Here is a 26,987-nt window from a genome sequence, read left to right on the forward strand (position 1 = left end):
TCACTGGCTGATATTATTTCTGCTTCCATAGTGGATGTTGCCACTGTCTTTTGTAATTGACTGGTCCATGATACAGCCCCATGGGAGAGTGTTGCGACAACACCTGTTGTTGAACACCTCGTGTCCTTGTCACCAGCATAATCAGCAGCACTGTAGAGTTTTAAACAAACTGCATTGTTCTTGTAAATAATCCCACAAGTCATTGTATTCTTCAGGTATCTAAAAATTCTTTTCACTCAATTCCTGTCTTCAACTGTAGGATCTTCCATGGCTCTAGCTGCTTTGTTCACTACAAAAGCAATATCCGGATGGGAGACTGTAGTCAAATACATCAGACACCCCACCGCTTCACGATAAGGAACTTTGGCTGTGATCTTCTCCTTGACATCACTTTCTTCACGTCCAGTTGGAGTAGAAACTCCATTAGCTTCATCCATTCCAAATCTCTTCAGAATTTCCATTGTATAGTCCTCTTGATTAATTGCTATTGACCCCTCTTCATTTTGCTGTATCTTCATACCTAAAAAGTTGTTGAGAGATCGTCTAGTTGTATGAAACTCCAACTTCAACATTTCCATGAACTCTTCAATATCTGCTTTATTGCTGGCCACAACTGAACTGCCATTCACATAGATTGCAACATATAAACAATTTTTGTTGCTCCGACGGCAGAAGAGACACAGATCAGCCCTTCTGTTTTCAAATCCAGCTTTTCTCATGAAGTCTATGAAATGCTTGTTCCAACAACATGGTGCTTGAGACTATACAGACTTTTTTTTAGTAAACATACATGTCCAGTATCATCTTCAAAACCTTCAGGTTGTTCCATGTATACGTCTTCTTCTAGTGCACCATTAAGAAAAGCTGTTTTGATGTCAAACTGGTCGAGTTTCATTTTCTGTGCAGCAGCTACTGCCAACAGGATTCGAATCGTATCATAGCAACAGGGCTGAATATTTCTTCATAGTCAGTTCCCTGCCATTGTACATGTCCTTTGGCCACAAGTCAACCCTTTAAACGTACATTCCCATTTTCTGCAGTTTTCTTAAGCAAGACCCAACAATTCTGCAAAACCTGTGCACCACTTGGGCACTCAACTAATACCCAAGTATTATTCTCTCTGAGGGACTTTGGTTCTTGATGAATAGCTACCAGCCACTGAACTTTATTGCTAGACTACAAAGCTTCAGTATAAGAGCTTGGATCCTTATCCCTGATTATAGGGGTTCCAGCCATGTACACATAATCTCCACTGGTCATCCAGTATGGTTTTTTCTTTTCACGTTTGCTTCTTCCTGTCTCACTTCAACCTTTACTTCCTCCGGAACTTGATGTTGTGTCTAAATTTTCTTCCTCCTCACTTAATCCTTCTGTCCTTTTGTTATGACTGACATTTTCTGATTCCTTTTCCTCATCAGAAGTCTCATTAGGTTCACTTTGTCTAACGGTTTCATCCTGAGCAACTTCAAATTCAGTAACATTGGTCTGCAGATTGCATACAACTTCAGCCTTAAATTTTACATCATGACTTAGCAAAACCTTCCCCTTAGATGGAATCCAGACCCTGAAGCTATCTCTGTCATTCACACATCCAACTAGATGTCCATGCACAGCCTTGTCATCAAACTTTGTGTGAAAATTCTTGTTTACATGCACATAACACTCCATTCCAGAGATTCTCAGATGATTCACGTTGCCTACTGGTTGGCCATACCACAGTTCATATGGAGGTTTGTTTTCAGTGGAGGACTTCCCGGTGCGATTCAAAAGATATGTAGCAGTATTGCATGGTTCTGACCATAGTTCTTTCGGCAGTTTACTGGGGTTCAACTTAGAACGTGTACATTCCACAATAGTTTGGTTTTCTCTTTCGGCAGTACCATTTTGCTGTGGTGTGTAAGGTGGGGTGATGCAGGGCTTGATGCCTCTGTTTACTAGCAGTTCTGAGACCTTCTTGTTGTCAGATTCTTTTCCTCCATCACACCTGAACTGTTTAACAATATGATCATTTGTCTTCGCTTCATTCAAGAACTGTTCCAAGACAGTGCTGACTTCACTCTTCTGCTTCAGGAAGAAATTTTTTTGCTAGAGTCATCTTTGAAACATACATAGTAATGAGCTTTTCCAAGAGATTGTATAGTCACAGGTCCATTCACATCAGCATTGATTTGTTCACCAGTAACCATTGGTCGATTCATTCGAGTCCTGAATGGCAATCTATGCATTTTACCCACAGCACATCCATCACAAAATTCTTCTTTGCACCCTTCCACATTGATGTTCATCTGCTTCAAAACACTTTTCACATGTTGTGTGTGTTGGTGGCCAAATCTCTCATGATAAATTTGCAGCATATCCGACAATGTCACCAAGTTAACTTGAACTGGCTGGAATTGTTTAAATACATGTATGACAAGAACATAGAGACCATGATTGACATGACCAGTCGTCATTGTTTCACCAATCACTTTGTCTTCAATGTGGAGATTTTGGTCACCAAATCTTGTGCAGATACCTTTTTGTGCAGCTGCTTTTACAGAGAACAAGTGAGCACTTCCTCCAGGAACATAAAGCACTTCTCTCAGTTGAGCTTTCTTTGTGGAATTATTCTGAATTTTCACAGTTCCCTGTCCATGAGCCAGCATGCTTACACCTCTCTTCCCAATTGAATTTTTTTCAGGAACAGCAAATTTTGTATGAGACACAAAAAAAATGTTTATTTGCAGTGATGTGATTTGTGGCACCACTATCGCAATACCAACTGTTGACTTCAAAACTGTTAATGACTGAAGCACCAAAGGCTTGTGCCAAAAATGCAACATTCTTTTCAGACTGATTGATGCGAATTTTTTTATCTGACTTTTTCACTGAACACACTGCTGCCCAGTGCCATACCTGCTCACATTTATGACATGGAAATTTTCGTTTTGCACGTTCCACATTCATTTTCTATTTTTCACTATTGTCACATGTATTTCGCTAACTTTTCTTCTTAGGACTACTGCGTACAACAAACGCTGCTGATTCAACCATACTTTGATCACGCAATTAAGTGGTCCACAATTTTTCAATCAGAAGATTTACACTTTGCTTTTGAGATGGAATTGTGTCCCACAAGTCTTTAAAGTTGTCATATTCTTTGCCTAGCATGGATAAAGTTTGGCCATTTAAGATTCTTTCAGATGAAACATTTTCTTCGTGCTTCTGCAGTTCAGCGTTCAAGTCCACAAAAATTTTCTGCAATTTCGTGGCATGAGTGCTATCATCCTCTTTGTCATCACGTTGAACATGAAAAAATGACTCTATCAAAATATTCAGTCGTTGCATAGTGCTACTCTCGAACCACGCGCATAATTTGTCCCAAATTTCACTTGCATGAGTGCTTGTTAAAACGAGTTAGGCTACTGACTTCCCTAGCACATTTGCTAATAAACTAGCCACTTTTGCATCACCTTTCATCCACTGGTGATGTGCTGCCCTTTTTTCCGCAGTTCTTCTTCCACTTCAGGACACTTCTACGTACCTGTGAGGATGTCCTCAAGTGCTTATGCTGGCTACAGCATCAATATATGCCACTTCCATTTCAACCGGTCTTCAGGTGCATCAAGCTTACCCACATGTATTTTATAGTCACCATTGCCATTTCTGTTGAACACGCACAAAAATAATGGTCAAATTCACGTTATCTGTTATAAATTGATGGGTGAGCGAAAACAAACACTTCACGGCTTTTCATGCACGGTCTGGGCTCATAACCTGTTAAGATTATTTATTTCCAACTAGCTAACAGTTTCATTACATATTCAAACACCAACATATAAAAGACGGAGAGGAAAGCACAGTTTTACACAGCACAGATTCAACTTGTCTTACGTGCCAAAGATATAAAGCATCACAGATATGACGGACTACGTTATTTTTATTTCCAATTTTAACCAGCAACAGTCTCACAGTGCTATTTGACATTATGGGTCACGGTTTCAGTTGCTGTTTCAGTAGCTAAGCCATTTGGATCCCTCACCACTGTGTCAGCTCCTCTTATGTAAATGGAAACTGTCCTTCCAATAAGTTATCTGTTCTCACACTTCACCTGATCCAAGCCTACACTCTTCCTTGTGCCCCCCCCCCCCCCCCCCCCATTTCCAGCATTTTTCCTTCATGAACTGCCAGCATGCTGGAGTAATTGCAGGTCAGCAACTCCTGTTAACTGGTATAATGGAAAACCAGCCAAGTCCCAAATTTCACTTTTTTTTAAAATTTACTTCATGACTAGTATTGGGCTAGTGCCCATTTTCAGATTGTCCTAAAGGTCAGAAAACAAACTTTACAATTATGTAAATACACACACACACACACACACACTCCCATATGCGCTCACGCGCATGCGCTAATGCAACTCACACACACATGACCACAGTCTTTGGTTGCCGAGGCCAGAGACTGTGATCATATGTGTGAGTTGTGTTTGCATGCATGTGTGTGTGTGTGTGTGTGTGTGTGTGTGTGTGTGTGTGTATTTTGTCTAATTACAATTATGGTGTTTTTAGCCGAAAGCTTACTTGTTTGATAGCCTTTTTGTTGTGCCTATCTGCGACTCACCATTTCCACTATAAAGTGAGTAGCAATCTATTTTTTTCATAATATTGTCATTATTCCATCCTGGGTTTACTATCACTTTATTTTTTGTTAGGTGCATTGATATGTATGTGATATTCACATTAATGAGGATGTAGTACTGGTATTTTCATTGCTCATGATATTCCCGTGTCGCAGAGCAGTGAATCACATCAGTTGGATTTTTACACAAATCTTAACTACATATGTGATTTACTCCATCAGTCCCTAATTTATTTTTACTTTCTGATAAGTGACTATGAGGGACTAGTAGCAACAGAGGTTACCAGTAGGGTAACTAAAAATGATAGAAAGATTTGAATGTTTAGTAAACCAGCTGTGGACAGGAGCGTTTAGAGAAACTGTGACTGAAGGGTAGAAGAACAGTTGACCAAGCACTAGATAGCACTAGATTTATGAGTTCATAATAGAAGAATTCATAATTGAAGGATCTCTAGTTGGTATAGAGTCTATGTAAAGAACCTTTTAAGGGAACAGCAACTACAGAACAATAGCTGGAAAACAAAGCACAGGACTTCAGACAGACAGATACCAAATGAAATGTATTGAGCTATCAAAGGGGCAATACGTGAAGCCTTCAATGACTAACAAAGCAAGATGTTGCTGAAAGACCTCTCACAAAAACCAAAGAAATTCTGATTGTACATAAAAATTGTTAGTGTCACCAAGTTAGTATCCAAACACAGATGTCACAGAAACCAAAATTGAGGGTAGTAAAGCAAAATCATAAATGCTCATGTTCATTTTCAAATGTTCTTGTGCAAAGGAGAATTCAGTACTGACCCAGTTTAATCCTCACATGACAATGAAAATGGATGATATAGGTTTGGTATCGATGGAATTTGAGAAACTGCTGAAATTCCAAAAATTGAACAAGATCCTATGACCCTTTGGAACTGCTATCACATTTTATACAGAACTTGCAGTTGAGATGACCCTATTTTTATCGTACTATACCAAAGAAGCCTTGAACAAAAACTGTGCACAGTAGTTCGAAAAAAAGTACATGTTACATGTCTACAAAAAGAGTAGCAGAAGTGATCCCCAAAACTACTATCTAATATCTGCTGTACCCCAGAATGAATTCATTGCGCAAGCAAAAATTTTTAAAGTTTTATCTGGTGAGCTCAGGGCTGAGGGGGCCAACATGGGGCTGGTGTGCCAATCAGAATTACACCATGGCTTACCACTGAGGTAGCAGAAGACAAGGCACCAGGTGAGCAAAACTGCAAATGTTACAGTACAACATAATAGGGCAGTATGAAGTAACACTCCGTAACAGCAAGCCCTAGATCACCTCTGCAATAGCAAGCACTAGATCACCTCTGCAATAGCCAAACATTGCAGAAAGATCCAAGCTTGGCGCCACAAAATAATTATTGAGTCTCCACAGTAAGGCAAGGAGACTGCTGACGAGACCAGTAAATGGGGGAAAATTCACTCATGCACCTAGAACCACTGTATCATAGAGTCGGCTCAGCTTGTTAAATTACTGGGCTTTTGGAACTTAAGGACACATTCAGTCATGCTACCATCATGTTTGTGTCACCAGAACCACAGAGAAAGCCCGTCTATTGAGTTTCAGTGAAACAACAATGAACCAGTCAATAATAGTCCTCCTGCTACTTGCTTGCTGAAACTAAGGCCAATACACACCCGCCTGATGCAAACCACAACTGTAGTCTGCCATTGCTGCCTACTAGGTCATTCTGGATGAGGAGAAGTCTGGTGTGCTGTGTGTGCAGTCATTTGCAAAAAATCTTTCAGTATCTTGAATCATTTATGAGATATGATGACTGTTATGGCCACATGTTATGGTTGGGAAAGGAGTGAGACAGGGTTGTAGCCTCTCCCCGATGTTATTCAATCTGTATATTGAGCAAGCAGTAAAGGAAACAAAAGAAAAATTTGGAGTAGGTGTTAAAATTCATGGAGAAGAAGTAAAAACTTTGAGGTTCGCCGATGACATTGTAATTCTGTCAGAGACAGCAAAGGACTTGGAAGAGCAGTTGAAGGGAATGGACAGTGTCTTGAAAGGAGGATATAAGATGAACATCAACAAAAGCAAAACGACGATAATGGAATGTAGTCAAATTAAATCGGGTGATGCTGAGGGAATTAGATTAGGAAATGAGACACTTGAAGTAGTAAAGGAGTTTTGCCATTTAGGAAGTAAAATAACTGATGATGGTCGAATTAGAGAGGATATAAAATGTAGACTGGCAATGGCAAGGGAATCGTTTCTGAAGAAGAGAAATTTGTTAACATCGAGTATAGATTTAAGTATCAGGAAGTCGTTTCTGAAAGTATTTGTATGGAGTGTAGCCATGTATGGAAGTGAAACATGGACGATAACTAGTTTGGACAAGAAGAGAATAGAAGCTTTCGAAATGTGGTGCTACAGAAGAATGCTGAAGATAAGGTGGGTAGATCACGTAACTAATGAGGAGGTATTGAATAGGATTGGGGAGAAGAGAAGTTTGTGGCACAACTTGACTAGAAGAAGGGATCGGTTGGTAGGACATGTTTTGAGGCATCAAGGGATCACAAATTTAGCATTGGAGGGCAGCATGGAGGGTAAAAATCGTAGAGGGAGACCAAGAGATGAATACACTAAGCAGATTCAGAAGGATGTAGGTTGCAGTAGGTACTGGGAGATGAAGAAGCTTGCACAGGATAGAGTAGCATGGAGAGCTGCATCAAACCAGTCTCAGGACTGAAGACCACAACAACAACAACAACAATGGCCACATGATTCTCAGTGTACAATGACGTGAAAGGGTGTGTTGCACCTCCTGTCCTTTGGATATAAAACCCAATAACTCAAGAGTGAAATGAGAGATCATTCTGCTCTCAGTTTTAAATGAAATTTCAATATCATATCTACATGTCATTCATTGCAGTGTATGGACTAAAATCAACCATATATAAAGTTTATGCAGTGCATTTTAACCTCTGCAAAATTCTTAAAATTTTGGACAATGTTTTACTTAATTTGATGCTGCATGGTAACTATGGTATATAACAAAAAGGAATTCAATTCATTAGCAAGTGAAGATATCAGACTGTAAGATGAGAAAAAATCAATTTTTTTTCTAATAGTTTTTGAAAAATCAGATGATAAGTATTTCATATCAGCTAGAATGCTGTCTCTTAGCACAGGCACCAGCATTGGTGAACATTACAACTGTAACAAAAGTCACCTCAGCATGGAATGAAAAGAGCCTATCTGTAGCAACATATGAGTTAAAAATGTAATGGAGTGGCAGAGAGCACTGGCAGCGACAAAGACTGTCAAGCATTCTGGTTACAACTGCTGTGCATGAGGCATTCGGACAACATGTAGTGGTTCCAGCAGTGTTCAAGGATGAAGTGTTGTGTCGAACACATGACCATATGTTGTCAAGTCATGGAGATGCAGAATGATGGACAGATGAGTCACAGAAAGGTTCTCCTGGCGAACAAGAAAACATTATGTTGAGCAGTACATAAAAGACAGTGTACCTTGTGCACAAACAGCTGATCTTAGTTATATATAAAAAAATAAAAAATAAAATAAGAATAAAAACTTTGCAAAGACTAGCTGAGGCATCTAAATATTTTCAGATGATTGGTTTTGATATCTTGAGACTGTTAAATAGAACATCTGCTGGAAATAAGTATATGCTAACAATTATAGATCAGAATGAAATTTTCACTTTACAGCAGAATGTGCACTGATATGAAACTTCCTGGCAGATTAAAACTGTGTGCTTGACCAATAGTTTGAATTAGAGATATTTTTTTTTAAGGTCCCTGGCAGTGGTGCCAGTTCCTCATCATCAGGCTAGTACAGTAGCTGAGGCTATAGTTGATAGCTGGATGCTTAAATTTGGTATGGTTGATACCATCATTATGCGTCAGGGTACGAATTTTCTATTGGACTCGATGAAACATTTATGTGATGTACTTTGTATCTGGAAGTTATGGACAAGCCTGTTCCATCCACAGACTAATTGCAGAATGGAGCGAGTTCCTAAAGCCATCTCTAAAATGTTAAGTTCTGTGTTAATAGCCAGCAACATGACTAGGATACATACCTATAATGCTTAGTTTGCACGTATCATTCCAAAGTCTATGTGGGTACAGGTTTGTCACTGTTAGAGGTGGTGTACAGTAGAAGAATGCTGTCCCACTTTGACGTCATGATTCGTAAATTGAAACCTAACTGCAAATCAGTCAAAAAATTTGTGAAAATGATATATGAGGTGTGCAGAAGGTAAAGTTGGCCAACACTAAAGTCTTGGAATGACAGGAACAATAGGGGTAACATGTACGGAAACTAACACAGTATCAAAAGTGTCAATGGATGTTAGTCACTAATCCTTACTTGCCTAATGGAAAGACAAAGAAGTCCTTGACTAAGTATGAGGGTCCCTATGAAGTCATTGAGATGACTTATCTAGTGAACATTAAGTGCAGTTTCTGTCTAAAATATCTACTGTCCATGTTAGTAGAGTTAAACCTTTTATAGAAATGGTGGATATATTACCACAAATTCCAGCAAATGACTTCATGCACGGGAAATGACTAACGAAGTAAAAAAGCATGTGGTAGTGGATAAGCATTATGTGCATAGCATACCCCACACATTGAAGTGATGCAACAAGTAGTAATATTTGGGCTTAGGTGTGTTATTTCTAGGAGCTATTTAATGCATAAGTCATTTTTTTCTTTTCTTGTTCAAGTGTATTAATTTGCATAGGCCATTGCAGTTGTATTGGATGCAAGTTATTTCACAGTTGTTTTGTTTCGTAGATGCATTTTTGGGAGAGGGAGAGAATAATGAAAGTTCCTTTCCTCAGGTGGCGGGTCACCAGGAACAACTGGACAAGTTGTTGTATTACTGAAGCTGCCACATGTCGTTGATGGAGAAGCGATGCATATAGGTTGCATTCAACAGTTAGAGTTGGGTGTTTTTTCCTGACAGCCAGATGTGCTGTTAACCAGTCATCAGTGGACACTGAGGTTGACTGTTGATGTGCGGGAAATAAGAAATGAAGTTCACCGGTTATGGGGTGTTTTCATAGAATTACAGAGAGGAATGCAAGGGAACAAAATCCTCACTGTAGAGCAAATACCAGAGGCTGAGGCTATCATATGGCAAATTGAGAGCTCAACTGACAAAAATGACAGACACTGCACCATGGAAGCAAGTTTGTTGGAAAAGAGGGTGGTTGGACACAGGAGGAAAAATATTAGAGACAGTGTTAGGAATGAGGATATTAAGAAGTTGGATGACATGATTGGGCAAGTGCAATTGATGTCAGGCGTGACCAGAGCCAGTGGCATACCATCCAATTGTAGAATTTTGAAGGGGCATTATAAATAGCCCCAAAATGATATATGGAGTTAGCCCCAGTACATCCAGGATACAATGAAAACAGTAAACATGGATTTGGGAGAAATACAGAATCAGTTGAGCTTTCTGGGACAGCAAAATAGCAGTAGCCAGACTATTACAGGTATTAGCAGATATACTCAATGATATGAGAATGCGTTTATAGTCATTACAAGAAGCAGTTTACTATGAAGTAAACAGACAATTGAATTTGATACTATTACTGCCACAACAATTCCTGTCAGGGCTGCACGTAGCGGAAAAAGAATTTGCTGGAGAAGTACAACATGTGACAGAGGTGACGGAAAAGATCTGGGCTTTATTTTATCACATAACAATAATGGAAGTGATTTCAGACAGAAAGAGATTGTATGTATCGGTCGAGTTACTGGTGTTTGGAAAGAATGTGAAGTATTGTATTGTATTCACCCTTATCCAGTAATGTGAGGGACAATGGATAAACAGGTGCAAGTAGAGATGTGAGAGATATTAGCTCATATTCTTATGGCACTAGAGGACCTGCAGGTATGTCTAAGGGAAAACATTACAATTTGTCCAGCCAGGGAAGTAGTGACTAATGCACAAACATCCAAAATGTAGCTGTTTCTAGGGAAAGCAGACACACTGGAGTGCCTGATGGAAATATTAGCCCCACAATTTCATTTTCGGAAGGTGGGAGTGCATTGGATGTACTCCGGTTTTTCACCAGAAGCCATGATCATGAATGGCTATGAGAATGGGAGACATAAGGGCACAGTAAAGTTTGAGTTACATAATAATGATATTATTGTGAATGGCACAACTTGAGAGGTAGCTGGGATGAACTTCCTCCTCCCAGCTACACTCACATGTACATCTGTTCTCAGACAAACCCACTGCATCGTATTGGCGAGAGGAACCTTTGGGATTACTGCCAGCACAAAATTTAACCCATCTCAACACTACCCTAAATCCTGACCATATACTCTCTTTAGATAAATTAATTGCATCTCAGCAAGGGAAGATCCGACAAATGTTTCAATGCACACAGCAATATCAAGAGAACCAGCATCAAAATCTCATGACTATAAGCATTACGACCACTGTCTTTCCATGTTTCTGGTAGCAGATTGCATACTTCACTTTTGCCTCTGACATAGAAGTAGCCATTCTCCAGACCTACTGACACATAAAATATCTCTGTTGTGGTTAACTGACATAACCCAGGAAGTACAGATTAAGGAAAACTGTAAATCTGTGAAAACTTGTAAGGTTGGACATAATATAGCCTAAGTTTGAAAAGGGTAAAGTGAACTAAAACTTATGAATAAGGGTACAGAATTAAGAAAGAAAAGGAAGGTCCATGTAGGTCAGCTCACACAGAAACAGACAATTTGATGCAATGAGCGTATTTTACAATTATTTATGTAAATGTATAAGATTGTCGCAGAGGATGATCAGAGCAAAATTTGGGATGAATTTTTTGGAAGAAGAGAGGAGTGTTGCATCTCCCAGAATGAATTTGGTTTGCAAGCTTAAAGCCAAGGAGGCCAGCTTGTGATTGGTGTGCCAATCAGAATGTCTACAAGGCATACTGCCGAGTTAGCAGAAGAAGGCATCAGGCGAGTGTTGCCACTCAACCTTCAAGCAAGGGAAGCGAAAGCACAAATACTGCAGTATAACACAATAGGGTAATATGAAGTAGCACTCTGTGATTTCAAGCACCACTGCAATAGTCAAACATTGCAGAAAGATCCAAACTCGGCAACACAGAATAATTATTGAGCCTCCCAGTAAAGCAAGGAGCACTGATTAGACCAATATACAAGGGCAAATTAACTCATGCACCCCGAGCCACAGAGGCTCAACTGTGGGCATAACTCATTAAATAACAGGCATTTGGAGCTTGAGGGTACATTCATTCATGCCACCATTCTGTCTGTCCCCAGAATGAGAGAGTCTGCTAGTCTATTGAGATTCAGTGAAACCCTGACAACTCAATCGATAATCGACTGTCTGCTAGCTGCTTGCTGACTTCCAAAACAAAGATGCACCCAACCTGATGCAAACCACAGCCGTGGTCTGCCATTGCTGCCTACTGGGACATCACATATGAGTAGAAGACTGGTGTGCTGCTAATTATTCACCCACTGAGGGTCATTTGCACATGACCTTCACATCTCCAGGCTGTCCAGGAATGATGCATTCGTGCAGCCCTGCAAACGACTCATGAACATATGTTGCAGTCATGGTTGACCCTTGGCGGTTGACCAGGGTCTAGTCTTTAAAATAACCAATATCCTGGCTATCCTCAGCTAAGCATGCAACTGGCTGTTTACAAGAGCACTGGGTGTAGGGCTGCAGTCTACTACAGAACATCTGGAGTGGGCAACGCCTACCCATTTCCACACTGTTCTACAGCTCCGACATCACGAATCACTGATAAGGTATGTCAGCAATTCTTCAGGGCACGCACTGTGGTCCAGGTGCTGTATGATACACTGAGACACCTTCATTACTCTGTATACTCATGCTGGCGAATAAATGATACTTCCATGTTTCTGATGCCTCTGGACATTTCTATGTATCTCTGTTTCCACACTCCATGCTTGGCCCCACAGCTACCTGGATCGCAACATATCATTGACATCCCCTCGTATAATTTTAGAATACATTATGAGCACAAACATAACGCAGTATCTGAAAAATGTATGTCCTTCTTGATAACCAATATTTATTCCAAAAAAAATCAGTCGTGTGAAACCCAACTTGGGGTCCACTCACATGGCGTCTTGAAAGCCATGGACCAGGGCAACAGGTGAAGACTGTCTTTCTTTATTTCCAAAAATCTTTTGACTCAGTGCCAAACCAATAATTACTAACAAAAGTTAGATCATATGTGGTTCCAGATGAAATTTGTTATTGGATTGAGGCTCTCTGATACCGAGCATGCTGCATGTTATCTTGGATGGAACGTTTTCAGCAGTGCTAGAAGTAACTTCAGATATGAAGGGAAGTGTGTTTTGACCCTTCCTGTTCATTTTGTGTTTGAATGATGTAGCATACAATATTATATATAGCATGAGACTTTTGCAGGTAATGCCATTATCTATAATGAAATGCTATATGAAAGAAAGCTGCACAAATATTTAGTTAAATCTCTATTTCAGAGTAGTGCAAAATTGTCAAATTGCTTCAAATTTTCTGAACTGTGATTTAGAAAATGCAGACATGTTGTGTCCTGTTGCTACAAAAGTAGTGCATTACAATTTGGATTGTTCAACTCATGCAAATACTGTTTGTAACAACCTGTGGGGACATGAAATGAAATGATCATTTAGTGCCAGTCATAGCTAAAACAGGTTGCAGATTTTGGTTCATGGGTGCGACACTAGCAAAATGTAATCAATCAACAAAGGAGGCTGCTTACAAAACAATTATGTTACCCATCTTAGAACATTTGTTGTGTGAAACCCATGAACATGTACAAGAGTGGGTCAGAGACATTCTGAAACACCTGAACTGACAGACACTTGCAGATAGAAAACCATCTCACAAAATCCTACTTACAATACATCAAGCACCAGTATTAGGCGAAGAATTTAGGAATATACATACAAGTGCCTGCAAAGGCAAAGCATATAAGCAGTCATTCTTCCTGTGTGCTGTACACGAATGGATGACAAAGAAGCCTTAATATGTGTCATGTGCCTCACAGTGGTCTGCAGAGTATGTATGTATTTTTAAATGTTGCTTTTGAAATGTAGCAGACTAGAATGGAAATCAAATCGAACAGATTGTTACCACAGCTCTTAGTTCACTGAGGGCTTGCCACTGTCCAGATTCCAATAGTGGTATAAGAATGTAATGGATCTATTTTGTACATTACCTTAATAGTTAATCATATCATATGCAATGATTCCAAACTAGACAAAGAATAAGCTAATCATAATGTCAGAAACATAAACAAAGTAGTAATCTCCACCTAGTGGACAATGTAATATGTAAATGATTATGAAGTACTAACATATCAGACCCGTGAAACTCAGTCAGTTGGTAGGAACATCCGAAATTATCTTATTCTGTTTTAGTCGACACATATGAAAACAGATTACATTGTGTCGCCAAAATAAATAAAGCACTGTTCAGAATATTATATGAACTGCCATTACCCATCTTTATAAGCAACTTATGTATCAAAGTTTACCAATATTTGACGTAATTTTGTGAGTTTAACTCGGTGGCAGGAGGAACAAGACTTCTGGTCAGGTGAATACAGGGTTATAAATACAAAATCAAATAGGGGTAATGCAGGAGTAGGTTTAATAATGAAAAAAAAAATTGGAATGTGGGTAAGCTACTACAACAAGCATAGTGAACACATTATTGTGGCCAAGATAGATAAGAAGCCCACGCCTACCACAGTAGTACAAATTTATATGCTGACTAGCTCTGCAGATGATGAAGAGATTGATGAGATAAAAGAAGTTATTCAGATAGTGAAGGGAGACGAAAATTTAATAGTTGTGTGTGACTGGAATTCAATAGTAGGAAAAGGAAGAGAAGGAAATGTAATAGGTGAATATGGAATGGGGGTAAGGAATGAAAGAGGAAGCCGCCAGGTAGAATTTTGCACAGAACATAACTTAATCATAGCTAACAATTGGTTCAAGAATCATAAAAGAAGGTTGTATACATGGAAGAAGCCTGGAGATACTAGAAGGTATCAGACAGATTATATAATGGCAAGACAGAGATTTAGGAACCAGGTTTTAAATTGTAAGACATTTCCAGGGGCAGACTCTGACCACAATCTATTGGTTATGAACTGTAGATTAAAACTAAAGAAACTGCAAAAAGGTGGTAATTTAAGGAGATGGGACCTGTACAAACTGATAGAACCAGAGGTTGTAAAGAGTTTCAGGGAGAGCATTAGAGAATGATTGACAAGAATGGCGGAAAGAAATACAGTAGAAGAAGAATGGGTAGCTTTAAGAGATCAAATAGTGAAGTCAGCAGAGGATCAAGTAGGTAAAGAGACGAGGGCTAATAGAAATCCTTGGGAAACAGAACAGACACTGAATTTAATTGATGAAAGGAGAAAATACAAATATGCAGTAAATGAAGCATGCAGAAAGGAATACAAACGTCTCAAAATTAAGATTGACAGTAAGTGCGAAATGACTAAGCAGGGGTGGATAGAGGACAAATGTAAGGATGTAGAGGCGTATATCACTAGGGGTAAGATAGATACTGCCTACAGGAAAATTGAAGACACCTTTGGAGAAAAGAGAACCACTTGCATGAATATCAAGAGCTCAGATGGAAACCCAGTTCTAAGCAAAGAAGGGAAAGCAGATAGGTGGAAGGAGTATATAGAGGGTCTCTACAAGAGCGATGTTCTTGAGGACAATATTATGGAAATGGAAGAGGATGTAGATGAAGATGAAATGGGAGGTATGATACTGTGTGAGGAGTTTGACAGAGCACTGAAAGACCTAAGTTGAAACAATGCCCCGGGAGTAGACAACATTCCATTAGAACTACTGATAGCCTTGGGAGAGCCAGCCCTGACAAAACTCTACCATCTGGTGAGCAAGATGTATGAGACAGGCGAAATACCCTCAGACTTCAAGAAGAATATAATAATTCAAATCTCAAAGAAAGCAGGTGTTGACAGATGTGAAAACTACCTATCAGTTTAATAAGCCACGGCTGCAAAATATTGAGCAAGCAGTAAAGGAAACAAAAGAAAAATTCGGAGTAGGAATTAAAATCCATGGAGAAGGAACGGAATGGACAATGTCTTGAAAGAAGGATATAAGATGAACATCAACAAAAGCAAAACAAGGATAATGGAATGTAGTCTAATCAAATCGAGTGATGCTGAGGGTGTTGGATTAGGAAATGTGACGCTTACAGTAGTAAATGAGGTTTGCTATTTGGGGAGCAAAATAACTGCTGATGGTCGAAGTAGAGAGGATATAAAATGATGACTGGCAATGGCAAGGAAAGTGTTTCTGAAGAAGAGAAATTTGTTAACATTACGTATAGATTTAAGTGTCAGGAAGTCTTTTCTGAAAGTATTTGTATGGAGTGTAGCCATGTATGGAAGTGAAATGTGGACGATAAATAGTTTAGACAAAAAGAGAATAGAAGCTTTCAAAATGTGGTGCTATAGAAGGATACTGAAGAATATATGGGTAGATCACATAACTAATGAAGAGGTATTGAATGGAATTGGGGAGAAGAGAAGTTTGTGGCACAACTTGACAAGAAGAAGGGACCAGTTGATAGGACATATTCTGAGGCATCAAGGGATCACCAATTTAGTACTGGAGGGCAGTGCGGAGGGTAAAAATCGTAGAGGGAGACCAAGACATGAATACACTAAACAGATTCAGAAGGAAGTAGGTTGCAGTAGGTACTGGGAGATGAAGAAGCTTGCACAGGATAGAGTAGCATGGAGAGCTGCATCAAACCAGTCTCTGGACTGAAGACAACAACAACAATGAAACCAACACATCTTAACAATTTATTGAAAGATATTTTTTGTGTAAAATATAAAATCATATTAAGTGTAAACTGAAAGCTCTGTTAAAATGTGCATCTCAAACATGGTATGAACACTGTACTTAATTTTATTGTTGTGTAATTAATATAATTTTCGAAGTCACTATATTCCACATATCTGATACAAATTCAAATATTGTCATTGTGTTATGGCTAATTTGTATGTTTGAAAGAAATAGTTATGTTTATACTGTTCCTGTATGTATGTCAAACTGACTTAATGAAATTCTTTTCATCTATAATTACAGAAAACTATAAAATTGACAATGGTGTCATTGTTTGAAACTGTATGTAAGGGAGTGAGTTGGAGAATCTGATGTTTACTGTTGAGATTTTTATTTGTGATGAACCTCCTGTATCACTTTGAGTAATAAAATGTCTTAACAACTTATAAAGGTGTACCTATTGTTTCAAGTCACATTGCACGTTGATGATAATTGTGCCAATCCTGTTCTTGTCAGAATCACCAGGACATCAAATTAGAAGAAGTTAAGTACCTGTTTTACTCTGCCCATCTGAACTATATAATTTCAAACAGACTTATTTGCAGCAAGTTTATTATATCACTCCTAATGAATTTTGAAGAAGAAGTTACGTCTCCGTTTCCACATGGTGATCAGTACCTACAAATAAAATAGAGATTGACAAAGTAATGATTGATGCAGTAATCAGATTTTCATTCCCCTGAAGATAATAATACTAATTATTATTATTATTACAAGGTGTACAACTTTGCTACCGCGATTTGCTGATAGGTGGCAACAACGGTAAATAGTGGTCAAAAGAAACAGATTGCAGACATCAGGCAGTTAGCTTGGACCTCAGTCAACATAACCTCATTCAAACATTACTTGATTTGTGTCTGCATAATAAAGTTATTCTTGATTGAAAATGTCAGTTTACGAGGCTAATTCTCATCTTTTGCTGTCTTGTTTCAGTATGGAGAAAACAGCAGCTGAGTCTCATCGAATGCTCTCAAGTATGTATGGTACGGAAGCTATTAGTGAAAGAAAGTGTCATGAGTGGTTTCAACGCTTCAAGAATGGTGATTTTAATGTCGTAGACCGGCATAGTGGTGGAAGCGAGAATGTTTTCGAATATGCAGGATTGGGGACACTGCTGAGTGAAGACTCACATCAGACTCAAGTAGAATTGGCATGATTAGTGGGAGTGACACAGCAAGCCATTTCAAAATGTCTCAAGGCTATGGGCATGATTCAGAAAGAAGGAACTAGGGTCCCGTGTGAGCTGAAACCAAGAGACCTTGAATGGCGTTTGTGTGTTTGTGAACAGTTGCTTCAGAAGCAAGAACAGAAGGGATTTCTGCATCACATTGTGACTGGGGACAAAAAATGGGTACTTTATGATAACCCTAAATGCAAAAAATCGTGGGTATATCTCCCCCTTGCTTCCAAGTCGATGACCAAACTGTATATTCACAGCTCCAAGATCATACTCTGCATTTGGTGTTAAAACCATGTGAAATAATCGCAGGTGCTCTTTATCAAACACAATTGATGCATTTGAGCAGAGCATAAAAAGACAAACGGCCGCAATACACCGAGAGACACAATAAAGTGATTTTGCAGCGCGACAACACTCGACCCCAAGTTGCAAAAGAGGTCAAAACATACTTGGAAATATTAAAACGAGAAGGCCTACCCCACCCTCTGTATTCTCCAGACATTGCTCCCTCTGACTATCACCTGTTTAGATCAATGGCGCATGGGCCTGGCTGACCAACACTTATGATCTCATGAAGAAGTCACAAAGTGGATTGATTCGTGGATCGCTTCAAAAGATGAACAATTTTTTTGATGTGGGATTCCTACACTGCCCGAAAGATGGGAGAAAGTAGTAGCCAGCGATGGAAAATACTTGGAATGATACATGTGTAACCAATTTGTTTCATTAAAGCCTCAAATGTTGGGGGGAAAAATGGCAGAAGCAAAGTTGTACACCTTCTATTATTCAGTGTGTTTCAATATCCCTGGTGCAAGTCTTTCCATTGGATGCCACTTTGGCAGCTTGCATGTCCCGTACCCTACCTCACTGATTCTACCAGGTAAAGTTAAACATGGGATCTGAAACATACGTTGTTCTTGGAAAATATTCACAGCTCTGAAAGGTGAAGGCTAGATTAAAGGCAGACTAAAATATTCTATGGTCTGATTAAGAATCAATCTTGTGACTTTTTCATGTCCAGGTAGGTGCTTTACCACTAGACCATCAGCAGATTCTCCTTGAAGGTACATTAATAGACTTCCCAGGATAAATGTAGCTCTGCATTTCCTGGATTGTAAATTATTTGATCAGTCATATTACAATGGGTCCATAGTTCTTAACCTCTGGCATTACTCCTTTATGGGTACTGAGTTGTGAGTCATGTGACACCAGTTAAATAAATGAGTATTTTTGCATGCCTGTGTACTAGAAAAAAAGTAGCAGCCTGAAAGCTACTAACATCTATGTGTTCTGATTTGTTTCTGTCTGCCACACATCAATTAGTTATATATGAGTGATTGCATTTCTTAATTTTTGTTGATTGTGTTCATCCTCAAATTCCAATTACTACAAAGGAACTAAGAAACAGAATTAGATTATGTAAAATAAAATAGCAAACAGTCTGCAATGCTGGCAGATATTTTAACACCATTCTGCATAATCCATGCTGTCTATCTCAAAATCCCTAGTAAAGATTTCCCTTATTCCTGTTTAAATTTTGCACTCTTGCAGAATCCCCTGTGTAGTAAACCAGTAGTCCGTGTGTTTACTCCCTTACCACCTTTAGAGCATTAGAATGGAGGCTGAGACCAATTTTTTGTCAGGTCATGGTGAATACAATGTCCTGAAACCATACAGCGTCTCAATTTAACTGTAGTTCAGTTAACAGACTAATATCACAGTGTGTCAGGTCATGGGGAATATAATGGCCTGGAACCAAATAGCATCTCAACTTAACTGTAGATCAGTTAACAGGCTAATGTCACTGTGTGTGTGTGTGTGTGTGTGTGTGTGTGTGTGTGAGTGTGAGTGTGTTGTGTGTGAGCGTCTGTGTGCTGGCAACAAATAATATGTACATCTTCTCTTTTCACAACATTGAACTGCAGACATTTATCACACTAGTTTGTATTTGTATTATTTCACACCACTGTTCGTGAAAATAAATTATGCATAATATATGTAAGGTTTTCATTAGTGGTTGTAAAGTCATAATGAAACATACCTAGAAGAACACTGATGCCATCTGTCCAGTGATCATACACTTCACATGACGGTGCTATGAAATCCAGTGATTTAGGCTGGTCATCTTCTTCATACATGATAGAAAAAGCAAAGCTTGCTTCTAATCTTTGATTAGGCCTGTAAGGAAGATTTAGGACATAGTTACTTTGGCAGAATTGCTACTTTAAATTTATGCACAAATTGTTCACATAAAATAACAAATAAGATGTTAATCAAAGAGCAAGTACAAAGATATCCTACTACCCACAAACAAAATTTCAAAGTAATTTTCAAACTATTTAATATGTCCTTTGTCTACCTTTGCTCATTGTTTAGTTACAGTAAATGCTTAGCATTTACATTAACTATCAGCAGAATGTGTTCCTAACTCCAGGAAAATATTTTGCATTAAAGAGCTGCACACACACACACACACACACACACACACACACACACACACACACACACACACACACTTATGGGGTGTACACCCTGAATGATTGGTGTGTAAGTGAAGAAAGCAAATATAAAAGTCTGTCTTTCAGTGCTGTTTAATAATGTGTAAGCACATGCAAATTTGTGTTGTAATAACACCAAAAGTTGAAGCCTTGAAAAATAACAGGAGGAAGGGGTTGCAGCTAATACCTTATACATTATAAGGATAAGACTGAAATTCTCAGTCTGACAGTGAAAGCCTGTGTTTTCTAAACCAAAAGTCCCCTTTGATGTCAATGCATTTTGTCACCTTTTTGCAAGTAAGTAAAGTACATTTCTGTATTGTGATTCTGGTAAATTTGAAAAATACCCATTAATGATTCATTCATTTACTCATTCACACACAGTACTCCAAAACCTCCATCATGAATTGGAGTTGTCAGGGATGTGGAATGTGTCAAGTTGTACATTAAGAGGCAGAAGCAACCTCTGCTGGATAGTTCTATTAAGTACACTTACAACCAATTTCAACTAGTGCTAATCTATCCACACTGATAACTGTGGAAATTATTCTACATTACTTTATCTGTGCATATTAGGAGAAAATTACTACTTTGAAACAAGTCACCACTGCTTCAGCTATGCTGATCAGTTGCTGTTTTTGTATTATACTTCAAACAATGCATTACGTAACTGTACAGAGATGACTACCAGCTGTCTATGTACTGGCAAAGCAAACATCCATACAGGCTGAATCACCTAAAACTTGCAGCACAAGTATTGTAGAAATGGAAAGTGCTGTTGATGTGTGGTCTTCACCGAATGGATTGGCAGCCAGGGGCTTGTATTTTTTGCCTATAAGCAGACTGTAGTAATGATTAGAAAATGCATTATTTGTGCAGCATATACTTCTTAAATGGAATAGTGGCTATTGACATTAACAAAACAAAAGTTGGATAAATTAGAATATCAGAACTGTTTGCTGTAGGATTCTAGTGTGGGTAAATTAAAATGTCAGTGGTGTTTGTGGCAGGATTCTAGTGTGACTTGTTTACAAGAAATTGTATTCTGAAAAGTTCCAACTCCAATACTTGTTTGTGCCATTCAACCTGTGTGGTTCCCAGGTACAATGTCATTATGTTTGCTTACTGTGTACTTGTGTGTTCCTTGATGCATTGTGACTTGCTAGGCAGTTAGTGTGTCACAGTCCAAGCATTAACTTTTGAGTGAACAATGAGATTTATCAATGCACAAAAAGGTGACATGCTCATTGTGTATGTAGAATGTAGGAAAAGTACAGTTTGTTCTTGTGTGGCTTACGCAGCAAGCTATCTCAATGCTCTTACCGGTGTTGCAGTTGGTCCACACATTAGCTCTCACACAATCACACGAGAAAGTGACGTGATTCAGGTAAGTGTCCTATGCTTCTCCAGTGAGATAGGTTCTACCCCTACCATATTTCTCTCCATCAAGAGCTGCGTGGAAATGCTTAAGAGAATCATGTTAACTACTGCACACAGGCATTAAGACAGGATACACTAGATGTGTCTTGTTTACTAATGAAGCCACATTTACCAACCATGGCCAAATAAACTAGTGAAACATGCGCTATTGGTATGTTGAAAATCCCCATTGGCTGTATCAGCCATTGGCTTTATCAAGTGGAACATCAGCGTCCACTGAGTATAAACATGTGGTGTGGGATAGTGAACCATCAGCTCGTAGGGCCATTTTTCATAGATGGAACACTTGAACGTATGCTAGTGTTGTAGTCTCCTAATAGACCGTCTAGAAGATGTTCCTCTGCAGACTAGGAAGATGTTCCTCTGCAGACTAGGAGGAACCTGTGGTACCAACATGATGGCTGTCCGGTCCATAGTATTCGAAGTACTACAGCATGTCTTCACAAATTGTTTCTAAATTTTTGGATTGGACGCAAGCACCTGTACCTTGGCTGCCCTTATCCCCAGATTTGACACCTGTAGAGTTTTTCTGTGGGGAAAGCTGAAAGAAGCTGCTTACAATGACATACCAACTACACCTGATGATAAGCAATGACGTATTACTGCAGCCTGCTTGGACATCTCCATTGCAATGCTAGCACATGTGCTACAGATGGTCAGTAGTCTCATTACTGGTCAGAATCCACATAACTATTGTATGCACTTATGTTGTTCTTTAGTGTGTGCTACAACAGGTATTGTACAACTGTCGGTGTGGGAACTTTTCAAAATATGATACCTCATTAGCTACTTGCTCTAGAATTCTGCAATGTCAATAGGTATTGTTCCATTTAAGAATGTGTATGTTGCACAAAAATTACACTTTATAGGTATTATTATAATCTGTTGATTGGCTAATAGTATGAGCCCCAGAACACCAACAATGTGTTCTGTGAAAACTGAACATCAGTAGCATCTGCCATTGCTGCAATATTTGCTGTGCAAGTTCTTGGTGTTCACCGTCTATAATCTTGAACAGTGTCTGAAAAGCCTCACACACATAACTGTTGTAACTGTGAATATTTAGCATCATCAATGTCTCATGAGACAGTCGTGGTAATAACGAAGGTACAAAACACCAATCATCAGTTTGCCAAAATCTGCAGGCATTTTAAAAATGTGAAATGCTTTGACATAATTAATATAGGATGTAGAGTCCATACATAACATGGACTACATCTCAATGGCTTGGGGAAAGAGTACCTGGCAAATCTGATAACCAAGGAAATAAATAACATGAAAATGATTTCAAAAGCAAAACAATAATTGCAACTCCATCATTAGCCCCAACAGAAATGACAACAGCACTTCTAAAAGAGATAGAAGTGATAGAACTGTAAATAGTGATGTAACTGTCAAAAGTACCAGAAAAAGTGCAAAATAAGGTGAGGATCAACAGAAGCAACAGTGGAAAATGAAGTGCTCAACAAGAAGACTATTTGTCATCCAAATGACTTTTTGGACAAAGACAAGAAATACAAGAAGTCCCCAGGGTAAGCAGTGCTTAGTTTTTTTCAGTTCTCCACCAAAGTATCCACTCCATAAGAAATAAAGTGCAACAGCTAAAAGTTGAACTGCATATTACTGATAGTTGACTTGCTTGCAACATTGTTGCAGGGGATCTGCAATAAGCACATGTCTAAAAGGAGGAATTATGTATAAAATTAGAAATGACATTATTTCATTAAGTGAAGAAGAATATGTAGAGGCCCTATATGTTCCAAAGACTAACTATACTTTATATTTACTGCTCTGCCAATGGTGACATGTATATTACCATTGCAATATTAATTCAAGTATTGGACATACTTTCTAATCCTAAGGACAAAATTCTCATTTGTGGAGATTTAAACAATCAACACAATGAACCCATTCTTGAACAGCTATACAGCTGTAGAATATCACTTGTGATTAACACTGCTAAAATGCTAACCAAGCTTTCAGCATCAATCATTTACCATATGCTAACTGACATAGAGAAAGAAAGTTGCAATGTTGTTGTATATTACCTTGGTCACTAAGATCAATCCAGTCAGCCATAGGAAAGAAAATTAAAATCCTGACATACTGAATAGTTTTCTCTTAGCCAAAAAGAGTTGAATTTGCCACACAGATGAACAGTGAAACATGGGTAGGAGTGTACATGGAGATCAGCATTGATGGGAAGTTCTTGAAGCTTCTCACAGTATTTGAATTCAAAGTTGAAGCAGTGCTTCCGAAAGTACTAAGAGTCGTTAACAAAACAAAAATAACCGTAACCCTCAAGCAAAAGCAGCCAAAATGATCACGCATTTCAAAAGTACTACCAGACATACAAAAATATATAGAGAGAAGCATAAAAATGTCCCAAAATGGTAAATTTGTAGAAAAGACAGAAAATGAAATCAAAGCAGCCTAGAATGTCACCTAACTAGAGACAAGTAGGAGAGACTAAACAAGTAAACATAGAACTTTAGCGCAGTGGTAGCACGATACATGATCCCACAGAGCAAGCAACCTCTGCGAACCAACATTTCAGTAACATAGCTACCAAGCTACAACAGTAAAGTAATGTGCACATACCTGAAAGCCATGCACATTAGCAGTGTGTTGTCACTCGAGAGAGTGACTTCCAATGGAGCCCACCATGGGCAAGACCTATTAAAACCCTGTCATGCTGCACTCGCATTCAGTTATCATGTTATTACTGCTTGCATACATTTGCCTTATGTAATTGTGTTTAGTGCATGTTATGGTGATTGGTGTACATGCCACAGTCTAATAAAGTTGTACTACATTCTTGGTTGTTTTGTGTGTTTAAGTTACAACACATGTGACAATGAGTGTAGGATTGCTCTCCGTGTGGTTTTCAGTCTCAGGTTAGTCCTCCGTTCCGTCTTCAATGTCTGATGGTGCTACTGATGAGTTTTTCCACCAGCTAATTGATCAGCTAGGGGTTCTTACTGTGGTGTTGCAGCATACCAGTCAACAGTAGGAGGTATTGCAAATGTTTGCCTCTGTTTTGGCCAGTTTGGGTCTGTCACAATCTTATGTGTCACCCCTTGTATGTCCTCTTTTCGCCCCTTGCACCTCCTGTTTTGTCTGTTGCTAACCTGCTTATTTATCCCCCACTGTTTCTGGATTGCAATGAGTCTGCCAAAGAATGGGATGTCTACAAAAAACGTTTGTGGCACCATTTTAATGCATTTGAATTGACTAATGTTACTTTATCCTGTGCTTTTGTTTTGTCTTGGTCATCACCACACATGTATCAACTCCTTTGCTGACTGGCCCCCCTGCAGGCTCCATCTTCACCCTCTTTTGATAACACAAGTGATCTTCTTTCAAAATACTTCTGGAAACGGACGTACGTCATTGCACTTGCAAGTTGACACTCGTGTTGCCGTGTTTGTACCCAACCTGCAAATGTACAAGAACTTGGGTTCTCCCCTTTTAGCACCAGTCTAACATACATTAGTCACCTACAATAAACAAAGCTTTCTGATGTTAACTAGTTTCTTGGCCCATCACATCTAAATCTTTGATTCGTCCTTGACTTTTGTGGTGGTGATCAAAGCATGCACCAAATATTTGTTTTGTTTGGACGCCTTTAATCATCTTGGATTTACTATTTCTGATGTTAAACTCATCTCTGATCAAGTGCCTTTTATGTAACTCAACTCTTTATTCTCTAAATTTCCCGCCCTGTTTTCTGTGGGTTTAGGTTGTGCCAATAATTTCAAAGCCCACATCACCAAGAAGCATTCGGCCAAACCCCAATTCTTTCAGGCTCACCCGGTGCTGATGGCACTCCATGACCAAGTCAATGTGGAGCTCAACCGCTTCATGGCCTCTGGGGGTCGTCCAATCGATCTCATTCAGTGAATGGGCTACCCCATTAGTCATTGCCAAGAAGCCGTCAGGATGGTTACATTTTTGCGGTGATTTCAGTTTCTGTCAATGCTCAGTCTATCATTGACATGTATCCCATGGTGTGCCCTGATGAACTTTTTTCTAAGCTCACTAGTGGTCAGTATTTTCCCAAGATCAACATATCTGATGCATATTCACAGCTTCCCATTGATGCTGACTCTCAACGGGCCTTGGTCATTAACACACCTTTTGGCTTGTATCAATACTTGTGGTTATTGTTTGGTGTGACCAGTGCCCTGTCAATTTCTCAACAGTTTCTCAATTAACTCATATGAGGTCTGTGCCTGGCTGTGCCAAATGTCTTGATGACATTCTTCTACTCCTCCACTGCTGAACATCTCAACAACTTATTACACTCTTTTTGGTGTTACAGGCCACAAGATTAGAAAGGAATTCTGTTGCTGATCTTGGGTTAGAGGTATCAAGCCCCTTTTTCAGAATGTGTGTGCTGCTATGGCTCTACCACATCCTGTGTCGGTCAAGGAACTCCAGGTTTTTTTGTGTAAAACTACTTATTACCATCAGTTTCTGCCAGGGGTAGCATCGGTTGCACAATTGATACATGCCTTACTGCATAAGGGGACATTTTTCCACTGGTCACACACATGTGAAACAGAGTTTTACAAACTGAAGTCTATGTTACAATCTGTGCCTTGCCTTGTAACACAATGTATGGTGTAAAATTTCAACTCATCATGGATCACAAGCCATTAGTTTCATTGTTGAACCCCTCAGCATTGTTGCCAGACAAAGCAGTGCATCGTCTTCAACGTTGGGTGCTGTTCCTCTGTTGGTACAACTTCAAGATTCACTTCCAACCCACAGCTAAACATATGAATGCTGATCCACTTTCCTTGTCTTACAACTGGTCCAGGCCCAATTTTTGACCAAGAGGAGTTACTCGGTTTCCACTTTGATGAATGTTCTCAACAAACTGTCAATGGCTTTCTAATCACAAGTGCTTCAGTCATATAAGCTGGTGCTATCAATCCAATTTTACAGAAAGTGATACACTGCGTTCAGCATGGCCAGCCTGAGGAACCTCCATCATGGGTATCTGAACCCCTCCGTAACTATGTGTTTCGACTCCATTTCTCTGTCATTGATGGTGTTCTCCTACTTGATATGGACTATTCAGATCCTTCTGTAGTGGTTCCCTCAGCTTTTTGTTTGGAGATCCAGCAATTGCTGCATGCTGATCACTGGGAGATGCTATGCACCAAGGAGTTAGCCTGCTGTCATGTTTTTTGGCCTGCTTTGGATGGCAACATCACTCATTTTGTTCCGCTGTTTTCCCAATATGCATTGGAGCAAGCTGCCATCTGGGCAGCATTGTCTCTGTGGCA

At 39.2% G+C, this 26,987-nt stretch overlaps 1 protein-coding gene and 1 long non-coding RNA gene across 3 annotated transcripts in view; one reads left to right on the forward strand and one right to left on the reverse strand.

Annotated features, from left to right (window-relative positions):
* Positions 1 to 26,987, forward strand: part of LOC124619788 — a 44,689-nt gene that overhangs the window by 15,282 nt on the left and 2,420 nt on the right. The window contains exon 3 of one of the 2 annotated variants that reach the window (XR_006980131.1): positions 17,506 to 17,546. The exons of the other annotated variant lie outside the window; for it this stretch is intronic. This is a non-coding gene — a long non-coding RNA (uncharacterized LOC124619788). The remainder of the gene's footprint in view (positions 1 to 17,505; positions 17,547 to 26,987) is intronic. 2 annotated transcript variants of the gene reach the window in all.
* Positions 1 to 26,987, reverse strand: part of LOC124619787 (engulfment and cell motility protein 1-like) — a 64,002-nt gene that overhangs the window by 7,999 nt on the left and 29,016 nt on the right. Inside the window, exon 4 of the mRNA XM_047146378.1 lies at positions 19,794 to 19,930. Within this exon, the coding sequence (XP_047002334.1) occupies positions 19,794 to 19,930 (137 nt within the window). The remainder of the gene's footprint in view (positions 1 to 19,793; positions 19,931 to 26,987) is intronic.

This window comes from Schistocerca americana, chromosome 6, assembly GCF_021461395.2.
Source record: "Schistocerca americana isolate TAMUIC-IGC-003095 chromosome 6, iqSchAmer2.1, whole genome shotgun sequence".
In the NCBI taxonomy this organism is placed as follows: Eukaryota; Metazoa; Arthropoda; class Insecta; order Orthoptera; family Acrididae; genus Schistocerca; species Schistocerca americana.